The sequence below is a fragment of the Phyllostomus hastatus genome, unplaced genomic scaffold, assembly GCF_019186645.2.
Source record: "Phyllostomus hastatus isolate PE091 unplaced genomic scaffold, TTU_PhHast_1.1 phas_scaffold_39, whole genome shotgun sequence".
NCBI classification, from domain to species: Eukaryota; Metazoa; Chordata; class Mammalia; order Chiroptera; family Phyllostomidae; genus Phyllostomus; species Phyllostomus hastatus.
In genome coordinates this window covers 29,400,401-29,420,070 of record NW_025334028.1, presented here as the reverse complement: position 1 = coordinate 29,420,070, position 19,670 = coordinate 29,400,401, and the positions used below count along the sequence as shown (strand labels likewise).

Genomic DNA, 19,670 nt, shown 5'->3' with positions numbered 1-19,670 from the left:
CAGAGGAGGGAAACTGAGGAGTCGGGGAGGTTAGGGAGTTTGTCAGTGGCCGTGTGGAGGCTTGGGTGCGGTCACACCCAGGTCTCCCTGGCTGCACCATCTCCAGAGCAGACTAGCGCAGCCCTCCAGTGCCTTCTTAAGAAGATGGCTTTCTTCCCTGAACTGGGATTCTCTTCTCTTGGCAACAATTAACATCTTCTGGGTAGAGCCTTTGATGGGTCCTTTAACTGGGAATCAGTTTCCCACCTAAAACCTTTCAAAAACATCCTCCTGTGACCCTGTCCTGGATCTCTTTTGGACATGGTTTGGCTGAAGGGGAGAGTGGACCCTCTTTCCCTGGCCCATGGGAGAGCTTTGCTATACTATGAATTCGTGTAGATTGAGTTAGCGTTGCTTGTTGAGTGAAGTTTCTGGTTCTGATCCTTAAGTAAAGAAGTTAGTTTTTACCTTTAAAAAGAGATAAAAGAAACGTTTTCTCCATCTTTTTCTCTCCTCTTCTTTCCATGTGGAGAGATGGAAAGAAACTTTGAAAGAAAGGCAGTGTCATGGGAATTTACCTTAATTTTCCTTTGCCCATTTTTTAAAGAAAATTGTTTAGTGTAATTCGATTTTAGGATCCTCTTGAATGCAGGAGAAATCCAGCTTTGTTGCCTATAATTTTTATAGTAAGTCAAAATAAGCCTGTTAATTAGTAAGGCAAACAAAAGTCAATCAAGTGATAGCACTTTAGCTAAAGATAATCTTTAAATAATGGTATAAGAATAATCTAAACTGGTCTTACCATATCCTAGCACTTAGTGTCAGAACGTTATCCTGATCTTCACTGAGGTCATACTACATGTATCTCAGTGAGTTACTATGAAAATGCCCTATTCTATGGCATCATAGATTTTATAACTCCAATTTGTTTTCCTAACTTTTATAATGGAAGTTTTCATGCATTTCAACAACAATGCATGTGTTGTCTTAGGTGAGATCAGCCAAATATTTATATTGTGAGAACCTTCAAATTTAGTGCTTAATAACCTCAGTATTAGGTATAATTTTATGAAAAATATTTTTATGTTTACCACACATTAATTTTTTGTATAAGTTGGCATTAATACATCCAAGCTACTTATCTCCTGTTTACTATAACTGTATGTTCTCTTGAAACACCCGTCCCTCCCTGGAATGTAGTATAGGTTATTTCACAAAGGCCATAGTCACATGTCCCAGGCATGAGCTGGGTGGCAGAGATGTGCTGACTCAGGTGGCGCTCTGATAGGCCCAGGTGTGCTAAGGGACTCCGCAGCCCAGCACAGCACCAGGGGAGAGTGAGGTGGTGGCTGTGAGCGCTCTGCCTGAGGGCAGAGTGGGTTGAGACAGAGAAGGTTCCCAGAAGAGGTGACACTGGAGATGAATATTAAAGGACAAATGGAAGGTAGGAGGAGAAAGTGGGGAAGCTGGTTCCAGATATGAAATAAGCTCACAGTGCCTCGTGAAAACCACAGTGATTCCATTTGGAAGGGGGTGGCGTAGGCCTGTGAGATGCATGCTCTCCCTGTCTGCTCCCCTCCTCCAGAGCACCCTCAGTAGTCTTCACAACAAGTCTGCCGTTACTGATGCACACCGTTTCCCAGGGCCACTAGCATCTGCTGGTTGCCTTAGTGTGTGTGAGGGCAGTTTCAGTCAACTTTCCAAAGCTTCATGGCTGCAATGGCAGGTCATGTGACATGAAAAAAAACTATACTGAAGTTTATAAAAACATATGCTTTTATATGTTTATATGTATATTCACACAATATATTCAGTACAATTTTATAGTTTTATGTGTTATTATTTGTTAAAGTGATTATTACAGCAAACATGAGGTAGAGATGTTGGATGTGATATGTGTTCTGTTACAGTTATTTGAAAGTACCAGCCTAATCCAGGTTGGTCACTTACTATTCATATAAATCAAATCTGTACTGTGTCTAGGCCCTATTACAATTATTTTTTGAGGGGAAAGTAACTATGATGAAAAACAGAAAACTAGACCACTGTAAATGGGACCTAAAGTTTTTAGTTTGTGATTAAGATGGCTTTGAAATATATTTAAAATTGCATGCATATCCATGTTATTGTGTCTGTTTTAGGAAGCAAGCTCCTTAGTTTTCAGAAATAAGTCTTTGGAATTACCTTTAGTTTTCTCAAGCTTGATCTTACACTGTAACCCCTGTCTTTGGTCTCATCACGTCTATGCCGAGGGGACTGAGGGTCCTCAGTTATAACATCCTGAACTCCTAATTGTGTGGTGGGACTCACAGTAAGGAAGTTTAGCACGACCAGGAGCAGAAGTTTGGACAGAGTGTGGTGGTTAGGAAGGAGAGCTCCGCCTCCGTATGTGGGCTTTCCTCGAGGGCGAGGGCGTCCCTCTCCCAGCATGTGTGTGAGGCCATGCTGCCGCCGGTGCCAGTGCTGCCGGTGTTCATACATACGAGGCCATAGAGATAAGCTCACAAAGAAATAGGAATTCATTTTCTTCCTCTGGCTTTCAGACCGTTCCCAGGTACAGACAGGGGGAGGGGAAGAGAGGAGGTGGGGAGAGAGAGATGTGAACACGAGGCATCTTTGTCCCTCTGTTGATGGGTCACCTGCCTACATTTTTGTGTCGTGCTCACCCGTGTGTCCATAGCATGGGATGTGACATGACAATGTGCTGTCTTCTTCCAGGGTAAGAAGAAGAAGAGGAAGAGAGAGAAACTACAGGAATCGACATCAGGTAGGCCCCATGTGGCTTTTCGGCCAGTGCTCATGCTTCTGACAGACACCTTTAAAGTAGTTTGCGTCTTTCTGTGTACACACTGCTTTATTCTGCAGCTGTAACTTGTGATACTTCTACTCCGCTTTTCCTCCTGAAATCCTTCAAAGATGTTTTAAGAGAACTTTCTTTTCAATGTGGCTATGTGAAGGTACATCTGAAGACTCCTCTCCCCAGCCCTGTCAGTCACCTGGAATCTTGGTTGACTGTGGTTGTTTGTTTTGTTTTGTTTTTGCTTCTTTGTCTTTGTTCTCTTTGCTTTATTAACATTTCAGTTCTTGTATTTGTATAACTATAGTAAAATTTTTATGATGATTCTATAATATGTTACCTTATATCCCCTTGAGAATCTCTTCTGAGGTTTAGGTTATTTAAAAAATATAAAATATAATGATAGGGTTTATCTTTCCTATCCATTAATTCAAGGCATCAGTCAGTGAGGTCCTATTTAGTTCCCCTTTTTCTTTCATTAAAAGTAAGGCCACTTGGACTGCACAAATAAAAATGGCTGGTATAAGAACCATAAAAAGTAAAGCAAAAAAGTCCACGTGATGTTGTAGCTACTACGTATTTGGAATGTTCAAAAACCTCTTCAATAACAATTTGTTAAAGACACAATTTTCTGCAGGTACAGGTCCAAGAATGACAGCTGCCTACATCTGAAACATGGTAAGAACGACTCTCTGGCCCTACTGCTGACACTAGCTATGAACAAAGGCACTTGCTTGTGATTCTCCGTGCTCACACTGATGCCATTCCACATTGCTCCTCTGAAGAGGAAACGCCATCAAAATTAAATTAGCGCTTTAAAAAATCTGATGGTTTTTATACCGGCTATGTATTTGCAATATAGTATGCGTTTATCTCTCCCTTTCTTCCCCCTCTGCCCCTTTAATCTTTCTCCGTTCCCTTTTCCTTAATTCTCTTCTCACCCATTCCTTACTCTGAAAAGTGGCATACCTGCCTGCCTAAAACACAAACAAACAACACAGATCAGCAAGCAAAACTCGATTTCCCTCCGCACACCCAGGGCCAAGTGTGAGGAGCCCAGGCCCAGGACTCAGTGCTTTTTGCTCTTTAGAGATTACTTTCCAGTTGAGAAGATATATAGATACTTAAAAGTAATTTATTTGTTTCTCATGAGAAAGAAAGATGTGCTTTATTTATTTTTTTTAGATACAGCATGGGGACTACGACTTAATTAACTCTGTTCTGCTATCAAGTTTTTTCTTTATTGGCCATCATTGCTAGTTCTTTCTCTAGTATTTATAAGTAATATTTATTTCATTTCTTTTGGGTCTAATTTTATTTTTGAACACGTAACCACCAGCCCGGGGGACCTGGGATTGTGCGTCGATGCGGTCGTTGCAAAGCTTTGATCCCACAGTGTCTGCACTGTTTCTTGGTGACAGCTCTGTTCCGAGAGGCCACCTTGGATTCCCCCTCTCTCTAGCAGCCACGTCCAGGGCCTGTCAGCTCTGCCTCTTGGGCCTGTCTGGCTTTCCTCTCACACTCAGCCCATCTCAGGAGCGCAGACTTTTCCATCCGGATTATTTAACAGCCTTCGGATCATTACCCTGCCTCCAGACTTTCTGGCCAGCTCCCGAAGGGGTTTGCTAAAACAAACAGATTGATTGGGTCTCTTCCTGGCTGGAAACGGTCAGTGCTCTTCGCCATCTGAAGGATAAAGCACAAACCACCTAACCAAGCTCCCCCTCAGCCCTCTCTCTCTGCAGGGCTTTGCCTTCAGTCTCTCCTGCTCTTCACGCCCCCTTATGAGCCCTGTGCTCAGTCCACTTGGGACAAACAACACAGATCAGCAAGCAAAACTCGATTTGGGAACTGTCCGCAGGCCCCCTGGTCGGTGGAGGCCGCCACCTGCACTGCCCTGTGCCCAGAAAGCCCATGTGCTCTGCCTGAGGAAGAGACCCATCTGCAGTGTGTCTGTGGCGAGCACTGGTCTGCAGGTCATTTAGTGCTTGACTAGAACCAGGTGACTCCTACCTGATCTTTAGAATCGAATTTTTGGTGCCAAAACATCAGTGGACTTTTGCTGACTCCCAAAGGAGACAGCAGAAATTTGGGTACCAAATAGATCAGAATTTTTTTTATCCTCACCTGAGGATAAGTTCATTAATTTTAGAGAAAGAGGAAGGAAGGAAGACAGACATTGATGGAGAAACATCGATTGATTGCCTCCCGTACATGCCCCAAGAGGGGCTCAAACCAGATTGGGGATTGAACCTTCAACCTCTCAGTGTATGGGACAGTGCTCCAACCAATAGGGCCAACTGGCCAGGGCCAGATCTGAATTTTAAACCCACGGTTTGCCTGGGCAGTCTACTTCAGCTTTGTAATCTTCCTTTTTCCCTTGATAAAATGGAAACGATGACACCTGCCGCCCGCAGTTGTCTCTGTGCTGCGGAAGCCCGCCTTCTGCCGACGCCCTCACTACGCCCCCACTCGGGTGCCCTCTCCCCTGTGCAGCTTCCTGATCTGACTTGGGTTGTTCAGCTCCTTCAGAATTCCACCCTGGAGTTTTATGCTGTCATTAAACTAATGCCGAGTGGTAGGCTTTGCTCCAAGTGAAAAGAGGATCATCCCTCCATCTAGGTGTCCGAACATGGTTCCCAAAAAACATCGCAGATGCCCCTATTTCATTCCACCTGAGGGCTATTATTTAAGGACCTCTTCTGAGCAGGCCTCCCGGCTTGGTTATTAGGAACAGAGGGATGACATAACTCCTGCCACTAGAAGCTCCTGGCATTGTAATAGAAGTCATTGTAGTAGCAATCACACACACAAGCTTTTGTGGGGTTGTTGCCTTCTTTTTGAAAGAATGCTGTCCTTTTAACTGCCGCATACAGGTGTGGCCAGCAGCCCTGCCTCCCCTGCTCTTCCTCTGCACGGCAGACCCGCCCCCCCGAGGTGCTGAGTGCCGAGGGCTGACAGTGACTGATTCATTCCATCTTCTCCTTGCTCCCAAATCATCGGTGCCATTTCTATTAAAAATCATTAAAAATGTACTTCTGTATTTCAAAGTTTGTTACTTGATTTTGTGTCCCTATTAACCTTACATAGTATTTTAGATTGGAACATTAAGCTAATTATATTTTTGTCCTAGACTGTATCTCAAACATCTTTAAAAATAAGTCACAGCTATCGGTACACTTGCTTTTCTGACTAAAGGATGCACTTTTTTCCCACCGAATTTGGGAGGAATTATGGTTGTTAATGCTGTTGTTGAGTTCTGTTTACATTTACACTGGTGAGACATTGTTATTTTTGTTATTAAATATTTTACCACATTTTTTGCTTCAAAATTTTTTCCCCTATTTTCCTCCTCTAAAACCTAGGTGCATCTTACTGTCTGAAAAATACGGTATTTGTTTTTAGAAAACCTTAACTTGAATCTCTCTCTAATCCTCTCCAATCTGTCCCAGAAAAACATAAGAAAGCGCCCCCTACCCTCCACAAGAGAAGATCCCCACCAGCGTCTGGGTGAGGCTGCAGAGGGCGGAGTGTCCCCTGCTCAGAATCTCCAGTGCTGCTCTCAGGCCCGCCCCTCAGCCCATGCTGCTGCAGTCCTCCTCACCGTCCTGGTTTGGAGAGCCGCACCGGCAGTCCTTAGACAAGGTTTATTGAGCAATGAAGAGCTACGAGTTGCATTCATAAAGATTTCAGTAAATTAGGAATGATAATATTCCTACTCTTCCCCCTGCCTGTTTCCTTGTTTTTGGAATTCAGAAACCTTGGTATGTATAGTTGTTGACTTGTTTTGTCATCGTTCGGCATTTATTGAGCACCTAATAAATGCCACGTTGCGTTGTAAGACCTGGAAATAGGGGTTGAGTGAATGAGGCAAAGGAGCTCCCTGTTCTCATAGTGCTTACACTGCTGTGTGGGTGGGTGCTGAAAAACAAACAGGAAAGTATATGTGCTATAAATCAAAATAAAACAGGGATTGGGCTTGGTGGACTGCTTTCAGTTGGCTGGTCAGGACGGGCCCTTCTGAGGAGGTAACATTTGATAATACCCAGTCATTACTCCTGAGAAGTGGACGGTATTCTGTGCATGATTCTGGCACAGAGCAGTGGCAGAGAAACAAAAGACAAAGGAAACAGAGCCCCCTGTTGCAGAAAATGCTTAGATGAGGAGTGAGGCCCCTGGCCTGTCACATTTGACCCCTGTAAGCTGTGTGGCCTGGGGCGAGTCATTTAAAGCCAGTGGACCGCTGGTTCCCCAGGCGGCGGGACTGAAAGGGCTGGACCCATGGCCTCTAAGGTCCCCCATTGTCTCAGGTCCACCTTCCTGGCTTGCTTTGCTCTGCATGGTCTACACTGCCTCCCAGTGTTATTAAAGAGACTTGGGTCTCTTTTATGTGCACTAATTTGTATTCTTGATTCTATGCCTGTGGTTCTGTGTAACGGTTAAAGCCCTGTGTGATCTCAAGAACGACGTGTACACGGTGTGGTTGCTCTCTGTCCCTGCACAGGTCAGTCCTGCCTGCCCCGCTTCTCCCCAGGACCGGGGCCTCTGCCGTTCTGCCTCTAGGGAGGCTGGGTGCTCTGCGGACATGGTCGCATGGCTCTTTGTGTACCTAGACGATGGTCATGCCAGTGCTGGCTTCAGCTTAGATACAAACCAGAGACATAAAAATTTGATTAGAATCAATCCCGCAAGCAGTGTGATGTGAAGTCTCACATGACTGGTGTTTACTTCTGAACACAAGTTGCTGAGTATTATCTAAACCCTTGCGCTCCCCTCTTTAGTCAGGTAGAGCTATTGGAACAGAGGCCCAGGCAGGGAGACATCGCGACTCCCATAGGAAGCAATTTTTTAGGTGGTTTATTTTTCTTATGTGAAACTTGTCACTGTTTGGGTGTCCTTAAAGAAAAATCCTGCCTCCGTGTGTGTAGCTCAAATGCTGGGCAACGCTTTACTCTGAACTAGTGTGTAACGAGAAGCTGTGAGGAAAGTAGCCCCTCTAATAAGGAAAAGACTCCCCTCAGCAAATGAAAAAGCCCTCTGAAAACTTGTGTTTCTGCTCTTTAAAAGGCAGATGTTTCACCTAAAGCTCCCTGTTTGATGGGAAGTGCTATTGCAGTTGCCTCGAGCAGACCAAGGTAGAAACTGGCCCGTTCGGCAGTCCCTCGTATACCCAGCTGGGTCGCCGTCTCCCTGTGTGTTCCTCCTTTGGTGTACTGTGAGAGTATTTACTCTGGTGAAATCATGTTGAGACAAAGAAATTAGCATTAACCCAGTCTCTATACCTCACAACTACTCCCAGGATAATTAGACATGGGATTCATAAAAGACATTCCTCCAGATTGGAGATGATTCCCAAGCTGTGGGTCTTTCATGAAAGCCAAGTTCATGCTCAGCTTTTGGGCTTGTTGGGAATGCTGGTAGCCCAGGGCCACAGGGAGCGAGGCTGCCCGCATTCTCCTGCATCCCGCCGGAGGGCCAGTATCGTGAGTGCCTGGTGTTAGTTTATTCATTCTACAAACATACAATGAGGACTAGTCCTGCGAGTCTAGAAGTGCTTTAGGCAGTGGGGGTGCTTGGTAACTGGACCCTGTTACTTCCTGGAGTGCTCCCAATTTAACAAGATACAGACATACAAATGGGTAATTATAAAGTAATACGTTTTATGCTGTGAAGGAGGTGCATGCAGTACATTATGTAAATGTAAAGAGAGCAGGAAGTATTTAAATCAGAGTGAGATCAAGGAAGGCTTCCTGGAGGAGGTAACACTTGAGCTGTCTGTCATGAGGGAATTCTGGGGTTTGATAGAACAGTGATTAAGTTGCTGTGAGTTTCCAGTGTTTTGGGACATGTTTGATTTGTAATACGTAATATCTCAAGAGTTTATCAGAGGTCAAAGATTATTATCAAATACTGAACTTCCCTTCCTGACTTAAGATTCATAAGGAATTAAAGAAGCAAAGATTTAGGATTTTTGAAAAGATAAAAGGATTATCATTCTGAGTTTACTAATTTAAAAATATAACTTGACAAATTGGTTAGTAACTTTAGCAAAACAAATACAAAAAGCCCATCATCTTAAAATTATATAGATTGAGATATGCTTTTGCTATTTTAATGTATTTTCTTTGATTTTATAACATCAAAGAACTAGTTTTATAAAAAAAAAGCTATCTTTTTTTAAAAAAGCAAGAAACATCTGGTTAAACACAGAGATACAGACTCTCACAGGCGCTCAGCTGCCGGCACTCACATGCCGCTTCTGGCCCTGGCACCGCCTTTATCTCGTACACTTGCCAAACTGAGAAATTACAATGTTTTTTACTTTAACCTTTCTTTTCCTGGGGCCGAGAGACGTACATGAGAGAGGTAATTTCTAGTACAGTATAGTACACAATAGTTCATTGTGCAGTACTTGGATTTGTATCTTTTAAAAAATTGTTTCTTGCTTTCCCTTTGAAGGTGGTGTTTGTGAGCCCAGTGAGGCGGCTGGGGTTTGGGAGCTTGGGGCCCCTGGGTGCTGTGAGGCCTCCCTCCAGAGCTGACTGGCTGCAGTGTGGGGCAGGAGACATCTTCAGGAGCCTTGCCCGAGGCCGGAGAGGGGCCCCTGCCCTTGCAGTCAGGGCACAGTCTGAATGTTTTCGGTGGTCTTGTTGAAAAAACGTTTATTCCATACAGTCTCTGAAGTTCACCCTGATGCGTTGGACACTGTTGCCCGAACTCTGCTCTGACCTGTCTTCCACAGTGTGACTGTGGTCACCCCATTAAGTGCCAGTAAGCCTCTGGGTGTTTGCCTCTGTGCCGGCGTGCCCAGTTAGAAAATGCAGCCATGCTCCTACCAAGTGATAGAGCTGGAAGCAGCTAGAAAAGTCTTGTCTAAAGTCTCAAAGTAAAAATTAAGGTTTTGACAATGAGAAAGTAGAAAAAATGGCATTCTGTTTTCCATTATTCATCCTTTTGTCACTGATTTAGGCACTGAGTGTGTCAAACACTGAGGAAGCCCCGGCCCAGAGTTGTCACTAAACAAGAAGGAGACACGTGGGGCTGAGGGGCTCCCGGGGGGGGGGGGGGGGAGTGGGAAGGGAGCAGGTGGGTGGCCATCAGGCCTTGGGCAGGTGGCCCTTCCAGCGCAGGCTGCGCCCAGGGGCACTGCTGCCGGCCTTTTGCCATGGTGGTTGGATCCAGATTCATCTCGGATGAGGTCATTCATCTTGCCAGGGGCGATGGTTCAGTCTGCCCAGGAATGGAGGTCTCGGTGGCCAGCAGAGGCTCACGCTCACCCCCGTCCCTGCGTGTGTTCCTGTCTGAGATGGTGGCCTGCCTGTGCCTCCCCTCCTCCTGTGCGTGTCCGCAAATCCCTGCTCAACTCGTCAACTCGTCAGCTTGACTGCAGTGTTCCTTACTAGAGACTCCGCAGTAAGAACATTCAACAAGGAAAATCGGCATCTGAAAGTGAAGGCAGACTTGGTCACACTGTCCTTGATGGCGGTGGGTGCTTAAGGACACTGTGTCTAGACTGTGCTGTGTGTGGACTGCAGGCTTTCAAACTGTGCCCCTCCTGCAGGGCGCCTCATTTGCACCCCTGCGGCGGGAGCCCTCAGGTCACACGTGAGCTTAGGCAGGGTAGGGACGCCGCTTTAAGGGTACGGGAGCATGCAGAGGAAAGCACCAGAGAAGGGCCTGGAAAGTTCTCCAAATGCTCTCCCTGCCCCTTACGCCAGTCGTTCCATGAAAATTGCTTCATCCTCCCTCCTGCAGATTGACTCCCCGAGCTCTCTGATCCACTCGTGCAAAATGCCCACGCCTGTGTGTCATTTCAGTGTTGCTGTCCCAAAGAGATGGTGCTGCCTTCGTGTTCCAGGGAAGGGCCTCTGGTGGGCCCAGCATGGTCATACTGCTACCCAGAGCCACTGTGGGCTGTGGCCAGAGGCGATGGTCACCCTGCAGATGGCTGTCAGGGCCCTCTGCTCCAACCGCGGGTGTGAGGAGTGGGCACGAGAGGAGCGCTGGGCAGCGGCCCGGCAGGTGTGTGCTGCAGCTCTGTGACCAGCTGTGGCTGGGACCATCCAACTCGCAGGCCCGGCGGTTCTGTCTGGACAGCTGTGCGTTAGTGAAGAGGTTGGGAGGGGACTGTGCACGTGGTGAAAGCTTTAAAAATCTCTTATGTGCCGCAGTGTCCTGGCCACCAATTCCTCATCCTCCTTCTGTGGTCAAAAGAGCTAGAATTGTGTGTACATTGCGTTGGGTGACAGAAACAGGGAACTGGACGCTTGGCCATCAAAGTTGATCATGTGTCATTAAAGTACAGGAGAGGGATGGAAATGTGAGGCTCATGAAAACCCTCTCGAGACACGTAATATTTAGTATTGTTCATGAAAGTGAATTAAGATCATGCAAAGGAATGGCTGATAGAACTGAAAATGTATGTTGGACAAATTTTGTTTAATTGAATCTTTTTCTCACTGAGCCATCTGGAACAATAGAGAAAATTAGCCCTTCTGAATAATGGGGTTTCCCAGAGAACTCTAGGTTTACCTCTTATTGGAGTTAACAAAGCATGTAATGTTTTACTTTTTTGGGTGTAACTCTATCTTCAACAAAGAATACATTGAAACTAAATCTTTCCTCACACTGCCCATCGTTACCCCACCGTGCGTGCGGCCCACCGTGTGCCCCATGCTGACAGGGAGTGGCTGCTGTCGGCAACGGTCCTTTTTTTCCCCTCCAGATCTCTCGAAACCTTGGTTGGCTCTCTGCCACTATTCTTAGTGACCTCAAGTCACGTTGGATTTTTTTAAAAATCTGCTCTTTCAATATTCTGTGTATCCCTTTTCTGATTGAGACTGTACCTTTCCCATATAACAATATGTCCCTTCTGACATTATGTGAATTTGAGAATAAGAAAACAAAGCTTATTTAAGTAAAATAAAAATGAACAGTTAACTGGGGCCCGCGTTGGCGTGTGGTGGTCACTCTCGTGAGGAAGGGTAAGGCGCGCTGTGTTTGTGAGTGAACTTCCCGGCAGTACTGTGACAGCTGGAGGCTTCGTCACTTCGTTTTCCTCAGCTGTGTTCTTTACGGCGGAGGCTGCCTGGTTGAGTGATGCCCAGATGAGTGAGGTGGCTGTGCTAAAGCTGTCCGCGTGCTTCAGGGAAGCCACTTTATTGTTTTTGGCAGAATGAGGAGAAAGGTGTGGTGGAGAGAACAATATTAAGGGCTCAAAAGCTCATCCTGCCACCCATTAGTTGGGTGACCTCAGGCAAGCTGTTTAACCTCACACAGTCCCAAGGTCCTCGTCTGTAAACAGAGGGAAACCCGTGGAGCTGGGCTGATGGCGATGTGACACTGTGCAAGTGAGGGACTGTCCGAGTGGCCAGCACACCAGTGCTCAGTGCACATTGCTTTTCCTCCCCCGTCCCTAGCTCCTTGCAGACCAGCCACCATGGAAGCAACAAGGCGGTGACCCACATGGAACCAGGAGGCCTAGGCACCCTTGAGGGGGGTACCTGGGTCCAGTCCCTGAGACCGCATGCCCAAGGCCCTCTAAGACAACGGCCAGGCTCGCTCTGCCATGCCCACTCCCTGCACTGGAAGTCTGCGCCTCTCCTTGCCTGCACCCATGATGTGGCGTAAAGCAAGAGTTCGTTCCCTGAAATGACAGGCTTCGGTCAGCTAGCCGGCTAGCCATATGGTGAGGCCGAAACACATAGGCAGCCGGCATAAAGTGTGTAGTGTGCTGCTGGACGGCAGTCTTTGTAATTCAAATCTGTTCCCCTCTCACAAAACACATCTCTGATACCTCTCCTCAAGTTTCATGCCATAACTTTAAAACATTTAAAGCCCTGTTCCTCACTAGTAACATTTGGGTGGGGGATAAAGGAAGGATCTTTTATTCCAACCTGCCTTTTTGGGTTCTTCACCATTTCTGAACAAGGCTGTGATATTACCTGACACCAGTTGTGGGTGGGGGGGGGGGCAGATCTTCACTTGTTCCTACCGACAGCTCTGCTGTCCCATGCCCACCCCCCCCCCCACACCCCCCCGCCCCACTGGCTACACCAGTCAGGACAGAGCACCACCCTGGGGAAGGGGGCTGGGCTGCGGAGCCACAGGGTATGGGCCGGCAAAGCCCTCGGCTCCCTACCTTAGAGCTGATGGGGCAGGAATTACCCCCTTTTCCTTTCTTCACTTCTTGTAAGTCAAGGCCTAGAAAGCTCTAATGCCTCAGAGTTAGTGCTATTCATCTCCCCCAAACAGGTCCATCTGGAAATCTTCAGATTTTCCTTTGGGCTCCTAATAAATGATTCTGCCCCTTTGGGTTTCTGGTTCTGTTTGGTTAGTGGGATATTTTGTCAAGACTGGAGTTTGGTCCAGGAAAAAGAACATCATGGGTTTCAGCTGGAGGGAGGGGGTCACCTTGTGCCTCCTTGAAATCCACTCTGCAAACGGTGGCCCACCGGCCATAGTGACTCCTGGTGGAGGGAACCTGAGCTTTAACTGGCTCCCTTTGAAGCTGGAGCAGTAATTGCGGCTTTGATTGCACCAACTTCACTGGTGGGTTGGGCTGCGCTGGGGCTCGCCTGGCCCGGCCCGGCCTCGCCACAGCCTCCCAGTGAAGCCTTAGATGTGGGAAGTCTCCAGTCTCCGAGCGTCATGCCTGTGGTTTCTTGAAAAGACTCTTGATCTGACCAGTTTTATATCTGTGAAGCAACACTGTCAGGCCCCCATCTGTCCCGTCTGGAGCTAAGCCTTGGTCCACCCCGACACCCTCGTATTTATAGGAGCAACCAGGTTCAGACTGCCTCATCTGAGAGCAAGATGGTTCCTTTGCCAATTTACTTAAATGTTGGTTCCACTGTTGGGAAAGTGTCCAGTGGGGATGAGTTGCTTTTCTGGTTGACACTTGTACAGAGGAGTTCTGAAGTCCGCTTCTCAGGATGATTTGTAAAAAGACACTGAGATAATGAAATTTATAGTGGGGAAATGTGCAACTACTTGGAAAGAAATGGCTTTAGTAGATGTTGAGATTCTTTCTGGAAGTATACATTGTCTCTGCTGTAAATAGCCCCTCTGGACAGCCAAGTTTGTTTTAACAATTATGCTAGTACTGTGCTCAGCTCAAAAAGGGAGGTGGGGCTCTTTGGGGTGAGGTCCGAGGGGAAGGACGCCTGGGCAAGCACCGGTGTGGGCTGCGGCAGACTGGCAGGGCCAAGCCCCGCTCAAGCAGTGGGACCGCAGCCGCGGAGGTCTTGACCTCAAGACCTCAGAGTCAGGCTGCGGTTGGGATTAGGGACAGTACCAACAGAGGGACAGTTTGTCCCCCTCAGCCTGCAGACATTCCTGGCTTCTGATGGCCAGTCCACTCTGAGCCACAGCACTTGTCGTCAGCTGCCCTGAGCCCCGAGGCCAGGGCTGCAAGGCCGTCCCTCCTCAGCAGGAGCAGTCCGGAGCAAACCCGTGAGAATCTGGGCTGCAGAACCGCAGTGCCCTCACTGCTCTCTGAGCTCTGCTCCTTTCTCCTGCGGAAGACAGGGTCCTGCAGCACTCTGGTCCTCTAGGGTGAAGGGTCAGTAGGTACCCTGCTTACATTTGGAAAACCACAACACGGTAGTGTGTGTTTTCCTGTTAAACAGGGCAAGGGTAATTTTGCAGGCAAAAGGAACTGAAATTGTCATTGAAGACCTCCTCGGCTGACCAGCACCCTGTGTCTGACTTCCTTCTGTTTTTTGTTTGTATTATTTTTTCGGTAACTACCCAGATATGCAGATAGTTTCTCCAGTTCCGAGGAGTCATTCTGAGGGCCAGCACTGGTGGTGTTGCAGTCATCCCAGTGACAGCTGACACGTTGCCGGGCTCCCTGTGCTCCGAGGGTCTTTGGCCTCTCCTCCCTGAGCAGTTCCGTCTCACTGAGCTCTCTCCTTCCATAAACAGTGCTTTGCAACTGTAACCCCCCATCCAAAGTTTAGCTTTTGTTGTTAAACAGTTTCAAAGCATCCTTCTGTTTCTCCTCTGTTGTCTCTTTCCACTCACTTAAAAGCATGAAGAAGTTCACTGTTACGATGAATTTTGAAAGAAAACTGCTAGTGACAAGGACAGCACAAACACAGAAGGTTGGGATTCACCTGAGATCGTCAGGCATCTGCCTCCCCAAGTTCAAAGCGGGGGAGGCAGGTGCTCTCCCGGGTGAAGGAACCAAACTTTGGGATGCTTTCACTTTCCTTTTGTCTCTGTCTCATCCTGTTATGAAGTTATATTTTATTTTTAATTGCTTATTAAAATCTCAGCTCATTTTGGGATTTGGGGATTTTCCTTTGTGAAAAGTCATTATCATCAGCAATATTAAACAACAATTACTTAAATACTTGTCAAGTGTACATTCCAAGGCTAACATTAGAGATCCTAGTTATCAGGAAGGAAAAATCTTGAGAATTGTAAAACCTTAAGTAAAATTGGAGAGGCCTGTGCACCTTGGACTGAATGCGGTGGACCGGGCACACCCCGGGTGTGGGGGCTTGCGAGGGGCGCGTGCGTGCCCGGGCTAGTTGCGGTACGGTTTGGTCCCGTGTAGTAGAATCACACAATGGGCGCCCACAGCGGACTCACAAACCCACACCCTTTATTCACATGACGGTTCTTTCCCTGATTTGGCTGTTGCCCACCATTACAATCCATGTTTGGCCATGATCCAAAGTATTAAGTGTATTTCAAAAAAATCAATTTCACATCATACATACATTCATACATACATATATATATGTGTATATATATATACACACACACACACACACACACACACACACACATAGACACATACATGGAACCAAAATAAAGATTTCAGTAAAATGTACTTACCTCTCACGTAGTCTGGGGACTTGGGGCTGCCGTGCAGTTTGTTTTAACCATCACCAAATCAAAAAGTGGATTAATTAAGTGCAGAGACCTTAAGTCATAGACTTTAGTCAGTAGAGGTTAAAACCTTTTCAAGGCCTGTGGCAAATCCACATTAACAGCATTTCCTGTGTTCCTTCCTGAGGTGGAAAACGAAGCTCGTTCCCAACGTGCAAAGCCAAGGCAGCGGCCCCGGGACCTCTTCTGGAGATGGAAGCTTGTTGAAACCCAGACTGTCTCCACGGCTTGCCCAGTCGACCCCAAATGAGAACCGACACCAACTTCACTCTGAGGTCACTGTTAGAGACACTGATCCATAGAGACAATCACTGCCAAACCCCCGTTCATCTGCTGCGAGAGCCAAGTTCCAAAATAAAGCGTTAAAGGTTTTTTAAAGAAAATTGAAAAGCACATGAGTCTGCTAGCAGGCCCTGGGCCCGCTGGGCAGCGCGCCTCCCTCATGTCCCCACGCCCTTCCCCAGCATCTCGCATCCATGCCCGTCCCCTTCCGGCCAGGGCAGTCGCTTGGCTGCTGGGCTGCCACCAGCCACTGGGCCCGGCAGCCAGCCCGCCCTCCGCGTCCCAGTGGGGGCCTTGTGGAAGAGTCCCCTCTTCGTCTCGTTCCTCTTCCTTTCTCCCAAGGCTTTTATTTAACAGTGCAAAAGGATCAATCTTAACGTTTGCTTTTTTTAAACTTGAATTTTTTTTTAATTTACACTTTTTAGTTTTAATTTTCTTGTATATTTTGCTAGCTATGAGCTTTTAAGTAAAATTGAAAGATCTGGAAAAGTTTGAAATAAAAATGAAATGGAAAGAAGCCACCTTTGTTTTGAGCAGCATCTTGTCCAGTAAGTGGCTTCTCTGTGAATGACTTGTAACAAATAGTGGCCTCTCTGTCTTCGAAGGTGTTCGACAGAGCTGAATAAACGTAACAGCCAGATCCACTCTGTCGGTAGCAGTGGGCAGTACTACGTATTTCATTTTATTTTTCTTCTGATCTCTTCTTTTTTTTTTAATGGTAAACCTTAACAGATACTTTCAGTAGACCAGTTTGCAGTGAATTTTCATTTCTTCTCACCCCTTCTTGTAAAAAGCCCAGCACTTGAATTGTTATTACTTTAAATGTTCTGTATTTGTATCTGTTTTTATTAGCCAGTTAGTGGAATTTTATGCCACTTGTTAAAATGACCATTGATGTACCCATTTTTTTTAAACAGCAAGGCACAGCCTTCGCCCCAGACTGTCATCTAACGTTTGTCATTCCAGTTTGAGTTAATGTGCTGAGCATTTTTTAAAAGAAGCTTTGTAATAAAACATTTTTTAAAGTGTAACATTTTAAAAGAGTGAAGTTCCTGCTAATCTGGAGTTGGTAATGGCGAACTAAACCCAGGGCCAGGCCAGAGCCATCCGAGGTGCTGCGGGCGCAACTTTCTCCTCAAGGGTGCTTGTGTGGGGTGGGCCTGGCCCCTCGTTCCCAGGTGTGGACGGAAACCAGGGCCGAAGCGGAGGGTGTCCCCAGGATTCAGATGGGACTGACCAGTGGCTTCCCATCCATTGACCTAGCACGAGGACCGCTCATACTACTGGTGTAACCTAAATCTCTCGCTGAAATCCTATCTCCTCTTTCCAACCTTCAGTACAGCTGGGGAACAGCTGGCTACCATACTTGTAATCCTCCACATACTGTACTTGAAGATTGCCGTTAAATCACCCCTCAGATTTCTCCTCTCCAGGCTAAGTAATCCCAATTCCTTGAACCTTTCATCATCAGTCCTTTAATCATTTTTATTACTATCCTCTGGAACCTCTCCAATTCCTCTTCATTTAGTCCTAAACTTGAACCAGGGAGAAATGTCTATTCTGTGTTCAGGGGACCTACTTGTTACAAGGGTTTCATATTCATTTGAAAAATCTCAAGTTTTTTTAAAAAATTTTATTTACTTTTAGAGTTGGGAAGGGAGAAAGGGGGAGAATCATCGTGTGGGAAGTACATCAACACCTCTCAGATGCCCCCTACTGGCCTGCAACCCAGGCATGTGCCCTGACCTGACTGGGAATTGAACCAGAGACCCTTTGGTTTTCACGCCAGTGCTCAATCCAATGAGCCACACCAGCCAGGGCTCTTAATTTTTTTTTAAATGTATGTGAACCAAGTAGGTAAAACTGTCTAAAGCACCCATTGTGCTCTTTTCTGGAGTTGACTAGAAAATCCGACAAAATGATGTAAGAAGTGATATTTAAGTGTTACTTTTGGGGGGGGGGGGGGAGTCGGGGCCGGCAAAGGTTGTTGCAACATATTGATGGGGTCTTCTGGATTTTGGAAAGAAACCCATTAGTGAGAAAATTCTCTCCATCACGTAAACACTTGATACAGATCTGAGACTCGGGCCTTGCCGAAAGCCCACTTGTCTTCTCCCTTGGTTCCTCCTCCTCCACATTTTTGATACAAAAAATGAATAAATGTTGACATGGGTTGTCTGCATCCTCTCTGAACCGGTAGTTCCTCCCTTACATTCAGTCCCCTCCTTTTTCACATTTGCTTTCAGAGTAACTTTTCCCAGAGAACTTGAATGTCACAGTTGCTTTCTTCAGACAGTGGTTCTGGAGTAGGAGAGTCAAGGGCCCCCTAGAGACACCGGCCACGGAAGCTTTCCCGGGGGCCACCCAGCCACCGCTTCTCTCGGTCTGGGAGCCATGAGGCTTTCTTCCCAGCCCCAGGCTCCGAGCTCAACCGTGTGCCCTGAGGAGGAGGGTGGGTCTGCCTTTTTTCTAGGAGCCAACCTTCCTCTTAGGTCACAGTCAGCATGCTGGCCCTTAGAAGGGGTGTTTCCGAACAGTTTCGTGACTACAGCTGTCCTAGGTATGATCGTTGTTTCCTCTGTAGTTTGGTCTAAGGCTGCAACAATGTGGAACCTCTAATCGGGGTCCATGAGCACTAACACGATGTCAGTGTGACTCTCTTCTTAAGAAAAGCCACAAGGGATTCTGGTTTTGGGCTGGGCGTGGTGCACCTACCCCTCTGAGCACACCTCCTTGCGGGCTCGATGAGGAGATCACTGACCTCTACAAAGCTATGGCGAGGGGAACAGAAGAGAGACACCTGGCACACAGGAAATAGCTAATAAATGAATTTCTCCTTGAAATGTTCTGTAAGTGGTTATTAAACATACTTTTTCTGCCCCCTGTAAAAAAATACCATTCTGTATTGCCTATGGCCATATGGGCCATGGAGCACGTGTCCACGGACACGACAGGCAGCCAGGACTAACCAGTCTGTTCTGCACCAAAGACCAAGGAAATACAGAAAATGAGCAGTTTGATTTGTATTGAGTCATCTATGCTGATTTGTTTATAAGTATTTTTCTTACTCTGCAATAGCTTGTTACTCCAACTTCCATGCTGAAGCTTTAGGATGACCGCCTCTCTTCGCCCCTCCAGTCTCCGCCACCCACAGCCCCAGAACAGCAGGGATGGGGAGGTCCAAGCCACGGTCAGGAACCTGGAGTGCAGAGTCCTTGGAAGGCTGCAGTCACTGCGGAGGGGCCGGGGCTGCAAACTGCGGGTCTATGAATGAGCCCTGCCATTCCCCAGTGACTGCCCGGCATTTGACATGCCTGTGATTTCTGTAAAAGGCCCCTATAAACTAGTGCTCTTTCTTAGCAAGAGAAGAGTAGATAACAGAAAAATCAAGACAAACGCATTAATGACAACCACAGGCCTGTGAGTGAAGAATGCCATGCCAGCTATTGGCAGAATCCACAAGAGACCGAGCGCTGAAAGGGCAGCTGGTCTGAGACCAGGGTGTGTGTGGAGAAGCACGAGTCTGTCAGCCGTGCAGACTCGGCCCTTTACCCCTCCCTCCCGAGGGCACCACCTTTTCATTGGGGGAGCAAGAGCTGCCCACCTGGGGAGCAGTCTGCTGGCGGTCGTCTCTTCCCGGGACTCGGCCCACAGAGCTGACTGGGCAGGGCCAGACAGTGGTGCTCCCACCACACACCGATGTGGTGCC

General features: G+C 47.1%; 1 protein-coding gene across 6 annotated transcripts in view; it reads left to right on the top strand.

Annotated features, from left to right (window-relative positions):
* The window catches only part of LEF1 (lymphoid enhancer binding factor 1), a 113,016-nt gene extending 96,024 nt beyond the window's left edge, over positions 1-16,992 (top strand). For 3 of the 6 annotated variants that reach the window (XM_045820379.1, XM_045820377.1, XM_045820381.1), the window contains 3 exons: positions 2,698-2,746; positions 3,414-3,454; positions 15,807-16,992. In XM_045820379.1, the coding sequence (XP_045676335.1) occupies positions 2,698-2,746; positions 3,414-3,448 (84 nt within the window). In that variant the 3' untranslated portion in view covers positions 3,449-3,454; positions 15,807-16,992. The remainder of the gene's footprint in view (positions 1-2,697; positions 2,747-3,413; positions 3,455-15,806) is intronic. The other 3 variants (XM_045820378.1, XM_045820376.1, XM_045820380.1) reach the window with 1 other exon arrangement.
* Positions 16,993-19,670: the final 2,678 nt, after the last annotated feature.